This window comes from Aptenodytes forsteri, unplaced genomic scaffold (assembly GCF_000699145.1).
Source record: "Aptenodytes forsteri isolate BGI_AS27 unplaced genomic scaffold, ASM69914v1 Scaffold9, whole genome shotgun sequence".
Classification (NCBI taxonomy): Eukaryota; Metazoa; Chordata; class Aves; order Sphenisciformes; family Spheniscidae; genus Aptenodytes; species Aptenodytes forsteri.
In genome coordinates, this window is record NW_008796217.1 from 7622832 (window position 1) to 7636731 (window position 13900).

The following is a 13900-nucleotide window of genomic DNA, read 5'->3' on the forward strand; positions in this document are numbered from 1 at the left end:
GGGGAGGAAATCATTCAAAATTAACTCTTACATACCCTATATTGTCTTTCTTACATTTGGGAGCAAGGGAAGGCAAAATTTTATGTTAAAAGTGACTTCAATTATTCCAAGACTGACAAGAACAGGGTATCTTAACAGCCCTCCACTGGCACTTTTCCCTTCTCCAACCCATCAGCAGATTCATTACTGCACATTATCTGCAGGATGGTGGCAGGGGAGAACAGTATTAGAAATGAAATGCTATGCTGTGGACAGCAATGAAAGCAGCTTTTTCTTCCTTCGGAAGCAAAAAAGATATACTGTACAATCAAAATGCCACAATAACAGCTTACAGAAGGCATCTTGAGGTATCTTCCAGCCCTGAAAGTCTATATATTGTAAATTCACATGTATTTCACTCCAGATTATTGTTCCACTGTGTTTTATAATATAGTGTGTAACAATATAGCTGTACAACCACTACTTTCTGACAGTATAGGGAAGTAAAAGAGAAATGAGATATGAGAGAAGAGGCGCAGAAGCGGGAATGGGAGAGAAGAACAACTCAGCTAGCACTTTAAGCAGCACTGTACCTCTCAACTTATACATCTCTCCATTAGCAGAGTAGACCACCAACATGTGTGGCACTTCATCACTGGGCGATATTATAGCTCCAGCTAAAGACAAGGTTCCTCGTGGCTTCTGGTTTTTACTTTGTGCATTCACGAAATACTGCAGAATCCCCGTCTCAAAGTCCAGCACAAAGTACCTGTTCAAAGAAATTGCAATCGTGTAGTATTTCTGTTAAAGAGTTTTTCACGCATTTACTCAAAGAAGAGCACAGATTGATCTTAAATCAAGATCATAAACAAATAAATGAGGTTAAAGTCGCTTTTGTAATAACTCGATTTCATAAGGCACTGTTATTTTGGTCATTAGGTTTGGTTTTTTAAGGGCTATTATTTTACTCATGTTCCTTTCAGATTAATGCACATTCCATAGTAAATTTTTCTTTCACTCATTCTCAGTTTTCCTTGTCCATTTTAGGAATATCTGTTACATATTCCAGAGAAAAAGCAGAGCACTAGCCAGAAGTCATGCCATGCCCCTGAGAAAATGGTACAGTAGTTTGACCCTAGAGCAAGTGTTTCTCTCCATCCAACTGACAAGTTTTCAGCAATCTCTTTGGGTTTAGCAAACAAGTCTAGGCTTTATATGTAGCTAAGTCCCTTCTGAGCCTGTGCCATGCTCATTATAATTTCATTGTCCTTTTATTGTCCAGGTACAAATGACTTGTTTCAGCCTTTGTTATCAGGCCATCTTTTATCAATTACTACCTTGGAAGTCATCATCGTGGTTACTGCAGTACAGCTCTACAATTAACAAAAGGAGGAACAACAGTAAAAAAAAAAAAAAAAAAAAAAAAGGCAAGAAAAATCATCTTTCCTTCTCCTATGAAGACCAAAGGATTTGGGGAAACAAGTTCCTCTGAATCTATTAGAACAGAATCTATGAAGTTACATAAACGCTACAAGCACTTCAACTCAAACTTTTACATGCTAGACCAGCAAAGCACTCCCAGAATGACTGTAAGCTCCATAAAGATGTGCTTTGCATTGCCATGAAGCTACCCCAGGGACAGAAACCAGCCATTCGAGTACAGAATACACCTTTACTAGCATAATGACATCCAAGAGAAGCGACTTCTGCAAATCCACATATGCAGAGACAGCATCCTTCCACATCCCTGTCATCACAGCTCCAGCAGTAGTGTTAACTTGACCTTCTAGCCAACCATGATCTATTTTATGTGTAGTCTCAGAAAAACAGAACATTATCATTGGCCTTGTACCTTCAGTTTTCAGTACTTCTGATGACATCTTAGTTGCCTGTAAAAGCATGCAACATGTTTGCAGTACAACTCAAGCAGTAATTTTAAGAAAGAAGAAAGTAACCAGTTCTCGCAAGCCTTCGCATCGCCCGCTTCAAGTATGCTGCCTTTTTTGTTGTCCCAGATGAACCAGTTTCATGTCTGCCAACTTTGAAAGCCATAAGAGAAAAGAGAATTATCTACAGAAACTATCTAAAGTCCCAACTGTCCAACAAAAACTGGTCCTGTCAACAAAATAGTTTCCCTGTGACTTTGGAGAGCTCAGGAACTTTGCACAGTCATCCTGACCATGACACTGTTCATATCACACAGAACCAAGTATTTGCTTTTCAAGAGTTATGGTTTGATGCGCAACTCCCCTCTTCACCTTTCACACAGTGGTATCACAGAAAAAGATAGACTGGAGTAAACTGCACAGACAACTATAGTCTCACAAGAGAAGCAGGGGGATAATGCACTTTGAAAACTGCTAAAAGGATAGAAAAAGCCAGGAGAAGGAATAAGGAATTAAATGTCAAATCAAGCAGTGCAAGACTTCATACAAAGGAGGTGGGGGGGAGGGAGGAACAGAAAGAGATGGGAAAAACAGAAGCAGCTTTCAAAAACATTTTCTCGCATCACAGACCAAGTGATGACCCAGTTCAGACCATCACAAAAACGCAGAAGAAACGGAGACCAGATTCTTTCATTAATTGAAGATGGAAAAGCATTATATATATAAAGCAGGACAGAGGTAAGAGAATGGTACATGTCCCATTTTAGAAGCCCCACGTAACCGTATCAAAAGGACAGGGATATCTTTTAACTGTTAACTTTTAACAAAAAAGTCATGTCATTCCCATACCAGGGAAATAACAGCACTAACCTCTCTAGAATTGATTAATCTTGCCACCTTATCCTGTATTTCTCTACTGGCCTTGCTCACAGAGCACACATTTACCCATGATGTCGTATTTCTCTAATTAATTTACAGATTAACGCTGATGAAAACTAACATACTCTTTCGAGAACAGTCAGGTAGGAGGTAGCAGAGTCAAGTTATGTCATACTAGACATAAACAATGAAACAACTGTTACTGACAGACACCTCCAAAAGACAGCTGAACTTTTCTGTTATTCCAAAATTGGACAAAATCATCAATTTGGGGTTTTTTTACATTAATATTTATTAAAAGAGTCCATTTAATGGTAAGCTAGAAAATTACCACTTTAACACATTTTAAGCAGTTTTAACTGCTTAAGCACTGTTCAAAGTAGACACGTAAAATTACAGGCAAGGAAAAGCAGGCCATTTCACAAAAGAAAAGCCTTTAGCCAATGGATTTCTCACTTTAAACTCAAATCCATCCAGAGAATACAGGCTTCTTGCTCCTCTGGCCCAGCCTCCCTCAAGCTCCTGGGATTTACCAAGATACTCCCCCCTGCCATTCCAACCAAACACAGATGCATTACCAACTGATATCAATTACAAGATAAAACATTCAGCCACATTCTGTGAACTAGAATTTTATTGCTGTTCTATCAAGTTAAAAAACCAAACAAAAAACCCCCAACAGTCTGACACTACCGGAATTATTTTAAGTTACTCAAGAGTTTGTCAATATGGCCTGATGACACTTTATTTCTATTTTACTTGCCATATTTCAAAATCTGCACGCTCTGAGAATAAATCCTCAGTCTTATAAATTTTGTAACTATCCCCTTTACCCATTCATCTTGACAGCCATAAAAGAAAAAAAAGTCAAGCAGAACAAGTGTGACGTATTAGGAAGCATAACTATGTTGCCTTCTGAATTCTTGGAGGGGAAGAGAGAGACTCAAACACTACCAATAAATTATTTCAGCTGGATTTTTCATTCACTGATATGAGCATTTATTATAGTAATAATTATATATAATTATATAATACTATGGTTTAGTGATAAAATGCTGGTGGTATAGTAGGAGATGCAAATGGTCTACCGTCAGAGCCTGTCAACAGAGAACAGCAGCTATACAGGTCTTCCATGAGAAAATTTGACATTTCCAACACTATCCCAGTTTGAGGCAATAAAAAAGAAATTTTAAAAAATTTTAAAGAGAGACCCAAAAGTATCAGAAGGACATGATATGAACATTTCCCATGTAATTTACTCACCTCACTGGATTTAAGAATTTTCATTTTCCCATTTCCAGTCAAATAAAGCATTTCCATATTCTCCAGTGGAAATGCATACTTCAAAAAAAAAAACCAAACCACAAATCAAAACCTTTCTAGACATTTCAACATTCAATTGCACATCCATAACATGGTGCACTGCTCACTGAAGCTGTCACTCAGATGCAAGTTTGCAATGCACCCAAAGGTATGTTCCCAGCAGAAAAAAAAAGACCTCTTAAAAAAACTTGTTTCTTTACTATCCCTATTCTGAACACATCTCAGAAACCAACCATCTAGAAATAAGTTTTCACTACTCTCTAATCCCAAGAAGTTTTCAAGGTCGGACTGCCAAATCTTTCCATTGTGTAATGTATTCCTAGTGATTTGAATTCTCCCCACACCCTTCTTCCCCAGTTAAGTCAGTGTTCTGGAACAGATTTTGTACAACTTCCAGTTTGAATTCATAATGTGATAGAGGTTTTTTTTTTATATATAAACACTTTTGCAACTGGACAACTGCAATCCCAGTCAAATCTTCAATTATGGACTCAATCTGCTAAAAAACTCACCTCTTTTGGAAAGCAGAATTGTATTAATTACTTCCTTAGGTTCATAAACTAGCCTACGTTGGAATCCATGCTTCATAGTTGGACTGTGACTAATCCCAGAGCGCATCTGTTTAAAATTGGTATGGATGCCCAAATACTGCACAGTAGCATAGACAAATCCTTTGACTAAATACAAAATCTTCCATAATCTCCAAACCATAAAATGGTTTTCATTTTATGATGACCTAACACAGCAGCTACTTCTGGATGGAGAGGCATGCCGGGTTTCTACCGCAGGCTAGCCTTGGTTTCAGCTTTTTGGAGATTTTTTCCCAGTTACTTTCTCATTGATGGACAGAGGGGCTTTTCTCTCTAAACACTGCTTTAGCTCTTCCACAGACACCTTTTCTCCTAAACCAGTCTCACAATATGTACTTTATGATCTTTTTATTTTGCTTTAACTATAAAAATGCAAATTGTTCAGATAAAATACATTGATTTCAAAGAGCACAAAGTCTTCACCCTGATTTAAAACCTTGATAGGCAACATCACCTTCCCTATCATATTAGAAAAATAACAATTCACGTATTTCCCCTTCTCAGACCGCTGAATTTATTATTCGAGACAATGTGACAAATACTATTCTCCACTACACATTTCAGCATCAAATTAGCTCAAGAACAGAAGCAGCTCACTAACAGGAGAATTTCACTACCTTCTCCTTCTACCACTTTGTTATCAGTATTTCTGAATTTCCAAATATGTGTTTTCCTTTCACTCCATTCCAATTTTCCGCCAGTCACTGCCAGAGCGCGTTTTTGAGGATTATGGGATCACTGAAGAGGACATTTTCAAGAATAAGGAATCAAACTATTCTATAATTCTCTTCCTTTTTTTTTTTTTAAATGTAGTTAAAAAAAACTAGATAAGAATTATAGGATAGAAAGTAAATGACTGTGTCAAAGAAAAGCAAAGTTTATGGTCTATAATTCCTCCTTTTTTTTTTTTTAAATGTAGTTAAAAAAAACTAGATATGAATTATAGGATAGAAAGTAAATGACTGTGTCAAAGAAAAGCAAAGTTTATGGTTCCAGTAACTGAACGAGATGTCACACAGAAATATTTCATTTTTAGGAAACTGTATATTATTAGGCCATCTTGGTGATGACATTTATGCAACTGCTTAATTCTTTTTTTCCCCGTTTACCTTGAGCCATAAGATTAATGGAATTATTCATTTATAGGATAGAAAGTAAATGACTGTGTCAAAGAAAAGCAAAGTTTATGGTTCCAGTAACTGAACGAGATGTCACACAGAAATATTTCATTTTTAGGAAACTGTATATTATTAGGCCATCTTGGTGATGACATTTATGCAACTGCTTAATTCTTTTTTTCCCCGTTTACCTTGAGCCATAAGATTAATGGAATTATTCATGCCAATAAAGATAAAGCATGGCATACACATTTGACAGTCAAGGACTTTATTATTAAAAATCACCTCTAAAGTTGACATTTAAAGACATATGGTTGGGAGAACATGCTTACATTTCAGTAACTGTTTAACATCCTTTATGCATTGAGGTTCCTCAATTTATAACTTTCTAACATAAGAAAACATAAGAACTGCAGTATTCATTAAAAGCTTTACTGACTTTGAGCATCTCTGAATGAAAACTGGATTTTTAAAACAGTAATTTCTCTGCATTATTATAATTGCATATCAGTCAAGCTGAACTACAGTTTGCTGGATACTTTCAGAAATGTTCCACATCTAAAATGGAGATAAGAAATAGAGGAAGTATTATCCACAGCTAATAGATGGACTGCTTGTTTCCGATCATCACGCCCTTCATGACTTTAACATCCACAGAACTCTCACACAAATAAAATCTTAAAGAGAAATCTCCTTTCCTGTTTTGTCAAGCCCCAGTCAATCTTCAAGTTTACAAGCAGGCCCGCTTTATGAACCAAAACGTCACTACTTTCTCAGCATCTGCAGAAGCTACAATTGCTACTGACCAGCTCGTCAGTGCATCAACTTCTGCTTGCCATGCCAATTACTTCCACAGTCTGAAATTCTGTAGTCAGCAATAGACATGCTGCCCAAATTTTATTTAAGTAAAAAGAGACTACAGTAAGGATAAATATTAATATTAGTTTTCTAACTTCAAATAGAGTTGCTTAGGGGACTGAGGGAGGAAAAATAGGCTTAAAAATAATGCATCCATTTTTACCCATCAGGCTTAGAATTCATACAGATTTGTAGAAAAGTACATTCATCATACTAATCTATGCTTTAGCGCAACATGGCCACATTGAGGGTAACAATTGCAGTTTAGGGGCAAACACATAAAACAAAAGGTACACAGTGGAGGCTGATACCACGAACAGCACTTACTGCTCACAGCCCACCGAACTGGCTGGCTGCCCAATGCTACTTTGTGTCATTTAGTAGTCCTTGCCACCTTCCTTTTTATTTGCTCTAAATTCACTACTACTTAATAATTAAGCAGACTTCAATTTCTGTATTGCAGATCAGAGAGAAAAGGCTAGCAGTGACATAATTGGGGGAATAAATGGGCCGGTGCAATCTTAATTCTGTCAATGTTGTTATCCAGCTCGATTCAGGTCACAGATTAAAAACAGAGCTTCCAGATAGGAAAATACATTTTACTTCATAAGAAAAACAACCAAGATCTAAACCAAAATAAGAACAGAGTACTTCCATGTCACTTCTAATAATCTGCATGTAATTTAAGGATGTTAAGCTTTAGAAAGACACACTTCTATGTGATTCTAAAACAAGATACAGGAAACATACAAAAGACAACTAGTTACACACACCAACTCCATTCCCCATCTGAGGGGAAGGCAGTGCTCTGTATGACACAAGACTCTGCTGCTAAATTGGTACTCACTGAAGCCGGGTCCACAGGATAGTCGTTTGCAGTCGTTTGGGCACCAAAATGAAGGAAGCTGTCTGGCTTATCCTCTCTCAATCCCACCTTTCCACCTTATCCAGGAGCAAGACTTTGCTGCTTTGAGAAAGTAAAATTACAAAGACCTACTTTGGAGCCTGTATGGACAACTGCTTCTCGGCTCCAAGCCTTCATGCAGTATTGGTGTGTCCCAACTAGCAAAAAAAACCCCACCAATAAACAAGGCAGCTATCAGAAATCAAGCTCTTCATTTTCTCCTGTTTTCCCAAAATCTAGCTACAGTGGGTTTTACATTAAGATATTTATATTTCACCTAGTCATCCCAAGAGGATGCAAAGGAGTAGAATGCATGTACTTTGCTTAGTCAAGGAATATTCTAGTTGTAAAGTACCCTAAGTCTATCTAGAGAAACAACTGTTAGGAGGACCTATAAGCAAACCAGGTGAGAAGTAGTAAGTAAATGAGAAAAACTGATTCATTTGCTTTCACTACAATAACAAATCACCTACAAAAAAATAACTAAACATTGGGGGGGGATAACTAGAAATTGGGGAAAAAAAAATCTGAGTTTCTTCCCCAAAATAAAGAAAATATATATATAAAATAAGACATTCAATTACATCTAGCTTGTGAAAGCAGCTTTCCCGTATTAATATTTGTAATTCTCTCTATTCACATTGGCAGTTGTCAAAACTGCCGCTCAGCAAACAGCTGCATCACCACAAAGTTTTAAACATCTCCCAAAACTATGCCAGCCATGCCAGGAATCTTATTGCCTATTCTTTTCTGTAACAAAAAAACGCAACAAAATCATAAGCAATACAGAAATATTTGACCTTCCATAAAAACATGTCACTTTTTTGCTTGACGCTTTCTGCAACGAGTTCCGTAAGATTTGACAGGTTTGGCAAGCACACTTCACATTAAAAATTGCCTAGTGCCTAGCATCAACTCATCTTCCACAAAGTACTTACAAAATACAGTATGAAATAAACAGTTTAGAAGATGGCCTAACATACCAAAAATGCAACTCTCCAACAAGTCAAATAACAAATTCAGGAAGCCTGAAACGCTGAACGAAAGGCTCTACCATGTACATTACACATACTAAGAAAATGTAAGCATCCCACAGACCTATTTGAAGGAAAGTAATCAAAAAGAAGGCAGCACTGAATGCAGCCACTGTGAACACAGCTGCTCAGTGCACTAATGAGTCCAACAGTGACCGACACTATTAGATATTATTCTTTCAACACTCTCTGCTTTAAGTAGGGACATGCACACACACAGAACACATTTCCAGGAAGGTCGTATATGAAGACACGTCAATAATGAAGTGAGATTTGACCAAAGGCAGTATTTTACAGAGATTTCTGTCTGCTACTTGCCACATTCTGCAGGAGACCTCACGGACTGAAAAGAGATGTGACCTTAGCTTGGTTTTTCTGGTACTTGCTATTACAACATCCGTAAATGAATCAAATATATCTATTTGACAGCCTGGTTCTCATGCAACATAATGAGAGAGTAGCAAATTCAGTCACCTAATATAATGCCCCCCCAACACACACTCACAGGGACCCTGGAATTGCTGGTTTTGTATCAGCACTACCATGCAACAGAGTTTAAATAAAACCACATCCCACTGAATTTGTGCGAGTCAGCCAGGTCTAAATCACAATTTTATCTCAAAATACTATCATCCATAATCCAAATTCTCTACAATTTGCAGCTACTAAATTTTGGCAGTCCCAAACTTACACACCCCCAAAAGAGGCTGCTGAACAAAAAACATCTATTCAATTGAAATACCCCCAACACCCCTCTCCTTCACCTTCAGCAACTCGAGCCTCCCCTCCGAACTACGTTGAGAGACTGACAGCATTACTAGAAGGACAAAAAATGTAGGAAGGAAGCAGTAAAACCTCACACACACACACACACACACACACACACACACACACACACACACACACACACACACACACACACACACACACACACACACACACACACACACACACACACACACACACACACACACACACACACACACACACACACACACACACACACACACACACACACACACACACACACACACCATGTCTACTACACAGTATCTTCCACTGGCCATCTTCCACTGGCCCCCATCCTAAATTTTTGAATCACTTCCCTCTTATGGTGGACCAATGATGAATCAAAGCCTTATTTGCAGAGGTAAAGTTGGTTTATGTCTCTCTGACTTGTGCCTCCAAACTCTTCCTCTCTCTTCTCCAACAACTTGTATTCCTCACTGGCAGGAATTAACCCTAACTCAATCCAACACTACTGTTATTGGATATTCTGTCCCATCTAGGGTAGGCACCTTCAAACATCTGCAGATTTTGAGAGCTCTCTTTTGCTGTCAAGAACTACAGACTATACAGAAAAGCACTCAGCTATGAGACAACCAATATGACCCTGAGTTTTTATGCCAGACCTGATGTTAGTTAGGATTTCACCCGGCGACAAAACACTTTCAGGGACTGAAATATTAATGAAACAAATCACAAAGGCACAGAGAGTGACCCTGAACAACAGGACGAATGCTGAAGCTGAGGAAGATGACAAACCAAGGGATGGGCCAAACACCTCCAGGTGGGAATATCAGGCAAACTATTCAGGTAATCAGACCACAAACGGACTGCAAATAGAAGTAGCTCAAATTACAAGACTACTCTGGCTTCAAGTAGAGTAGTTCAGCTACTTTAAGTGCTGCTTTTTGCTCAATTTAACAACGAGAGAATGGAAATTAGGAATACCATTCAAGTCATATCTTGCGCCAATTACACAGACAAAAGGTGTCTGTTATCTCAGCCCGAAGTATTTGGGCTCCATGTCTCCAAGTTAAAAACCAGTGAAATTATCTTTGTAGGTGAACGCTAATGAGTCTGTTCCTCACAGGTGAATATGGTCCCATGCACAACAGTAACAGCCTGTGGTGGTAAACCAGGGAACTTCAGGGTGTTGACCTGCATATAAATGAAAAGGAGTAAACATCAATGCAAGCAAATTGGCCGTTGGAGTTCTTTCCAATTCATTTTTACTGCTTACTGGAAACCAAGGTTGCTTTAAGACAGACTGTAAAAATCCCAAAGTCACAGGAAAGGTATCTTAAGTCATGCAACTGAATTGTAAATTCTATGCTATAAAAACTGCACTATTTTGTATATAGTAATTATTGACCAAAATAGCTAAATCGCTGAACTGTCTTCACTGTTACTTAGCTCTTCCCTCATTTTTAATTATTAAACATGAAATATAAAAGGTTAGATAGGATTCATAAACTCTCAATAAAAAGATGTCACCAACCTAAAAGTTGTCAATAGAAAGATGTTGCTGAAAATTAATTAGAGCAGTCACACATGTCATGGTTTATGGAGATAGAATCTCAGTTATTATGACCACTCTGTTGCCAACAAATGAGGGACAATTTACAGAGGAAATGAAGTGGAGGGATGAAGGAGTAGACAAGCAGAACAGTTTGGCAACAGGATGTGCCAAAAGGTTTTCAGTAAATTTACCTAAAACTAAGTAAACAGAAATCTGAAGAATCATTTGACACTACAGTCAAGAATAAAGCACTCTACTAGCTAGACTTCCAACCACCATCCAGAGCAAAACACTCTCCTGCACTGTACTATATGTACTATAGGCTAATTAGTAGGTTAGTGAAAATTGTTTTTTTTCCTACTTCTCACCAAAATTAGTTTATCGACATCTTGAACATATCCTTAAAGAAAAGAATTAGTTGGTTACTACTTCCAAGGCTTATTAGGTGACCGACACAAAAGCCAACATCAGAAAACACTTTGACAGTACATTCGTATCATTCTTTTAAGCTACATAGAGCATTTCAATAGACTAAGCAAGTACATACTGGAAGCAGCAAAGATGTAACTGGAGTACTTTGAGGCTGGAGTACTTAGCAAGAAAGATATCAACACCCAATATATACTTCGTGTAAGATTTTTTCATCTTTTTTGGCCAGGTTAATTTTCTGCCATTTTAGTGAGCTGAATTCCATTACCATGCGATCAACAGGACATCAGAGTCATGGCAAAGTAAGAGGGGGTGAGGAGCATGCAAGGAGGTTGCGCCCCTTTTGTTGACAACATGCTCTTAATTCAGTTCAAGAAACCTCATTAAACCATACCCTCTGAGGGCTATTTTAATGACACAGTGCTTTATTGTATTTATCAGCAGGGATAAAACTGTAGAGAATAATTCTGATGCTTCTGTTATTCTCATTTGGTCTTTTCTATTTCCAACACTAAGTATTGTAAGTGATGGTGAATGGTCTGAGGTTTGAGGTTTTATTTTTCAGTTACAGAGGAATAACCATAGTACTATTTTTTCTCATTCATTTCTCTCTTATACCATATTCTTGACTTCTGTCTTACCACCTGCTAATATAAAAACCTATGTATATGGAAAAAGTAAACCTACAAGTGAAAATACAAATCTACTATATTCTGTACGTTCAACACTCTCAGGCACGCTGTGTACAGATCTAGTTATATCACTCCTGCTATGCTTAAAGGTGACCAGCAGGCAGAAAAAGCACCCTCTTTGTTCCTTCGTGATGTATGAGACACACCTAGGATGCTCTCCTCCAATCGTATCAGCCTCGAGATATTAGTTCCAGCTTTCTCTAGTCTTCCTGGAAGAGTAATGTACCAGAAACACTACCACAAGATAATAAATAAATAAAAATAAACAAGAATTCATTCATGTAGAGCAAGCAGGGAAATATTCAAAAGTACACAGGAATCTAAATGAGTCTGTAAAGGCATTCCATCTTCTATGCATGCTTTCTCAGAACATATTTCTGCATTCCAAATCTTGAAAAACTTCCGACAGGTACCATTTAAAAAAATTAAAAGTTACATTTATTACTGAATACCTGCAGGCTCCAAATCACAGGTGCCACTAATGCACGCTGTGGCAGGAGAAGCTGTTATGTCTTCCCGTTGTCTGCTCCCCTCCACTTCGCTGCCAGAGATCATCACCCCTGCAGAGCAGCAAACAACCAACCCTACCAAAGTCCTGTGCTCAGTGAAACTAAAACTGATGGACTGAAGGCAGATGATAGTGTATCACTATGCCACATTATGAACAACAGCAGCTGATGGCACTGACTCACAATCTCTACTACAACGGTTAAATGAGTGAGGAAGAAGCATGAGTGGTAAACGAGTGATCAGAAACAGGCCTCAGTTAAGTATTAACTGAGACAAATGATCACTTCCCTCTCCCTCAGAAACTGGTGTGCTAGGCTTACTGCCAAGTGTGGGTTACATTTACATATCTTAGATTTTTTCCACAAAACACAGCACAGTTAACCTCACGTCTACAGCTCAACTGGTTGTAAAACCTCATCCAAACTTAGGGCTCACCACTGCTCCTCTCCTTCCTCCCTTGCTGCATGGTCACAACCCATCCCTTGGGTCCTCTCTAATGCTCATTAAACTCAGTGGGAACTAATTCAATTTGCTAAACCAGGGGAAAAAAGTAGAGAAGGAACAGACAGTTGGGAGACGGTCTCCCCCATTCAGCAGTAAGAAGGTGAAACAGTGGCTCATCTACTGGTCTCATGAAAGCAGTTGGTACAAGCTACCACGAAAGCAAAGGAGGTTGTTTCAGACACCATCTACCAGCTCGAACCCAAACCACAAAACACATTCACGCTAATTATATCAGCGGACAACAACTGGAATATGCAAAATAATTTCTAACTACTAAATCATTATAAAAGCCTACAAAGAGACATAAGCCATGTTCAGTTTTTTCCTCTTAACTACGCAATAACTTTTACATTTTCTTCTCCTAATATGCTTTTCCAACATTTTTATTTGGAAGAAAGTCAGAGATATTTAATTCTGTGCAAGTTACTGATATAAGACTGTAAAGAACATGACATTCCTCTGGAAGCTAAAATCCTTCCAAAAATTATATTTAACCTGAGTTATATTTGATGCATTTCCATGGATGAAGACTTAGGAAATCAGCACAGACATCCTCTTATAATTGTTTGCAGTCTATGTGAACAATTCCATTCCAGGACTACTTTATTGAAGAAAATATAGTCCACAGCAACGGTGCAAAATAAACAGCAATTGTTCCCCCAAAAATCTCAGTAAATTGTTACATCAACATAATTGGGCAAAGTGAAAAAAGCTGCCCTTAGAAAGCACAAGTGAAAATCAGTTGTAATTTCTCACTCTCACAGAATCGTAGAATAGTTTGGGTTGGAAGGGACCTCTAAAGGTCATCTAGTCCAACCCCCCTCCAATGAGCAGGGACATCTTCAACTAGATCAGGGTGCTCAGAGCCCTGTCCAACCTGACCTGGAAT

At 38.1% G+C, this 13900-nt stretch overlaps 1 protein-coding gene across 1 annotated transcript in view; it reads right to left on the minus strand.

Annotated features, from left to right (window-relative positions):
- Window positions 1-13900, minus strand: part of OSBPL10 (oxysterol binding protein like 10) — a 115093-nt gene that overhangs the window by 86540 nt on the left and 14653 nt on the right. The window contains exon 2 of the mRNA XM_009288654.2: window positions 573-748. Coding sequence (XP_009286929.1) covers window positions 573-748 — 176 coding nt within the window. The remainder of the gene's footprint in view (window positions 1-572; window positions 749-13900) is intronic.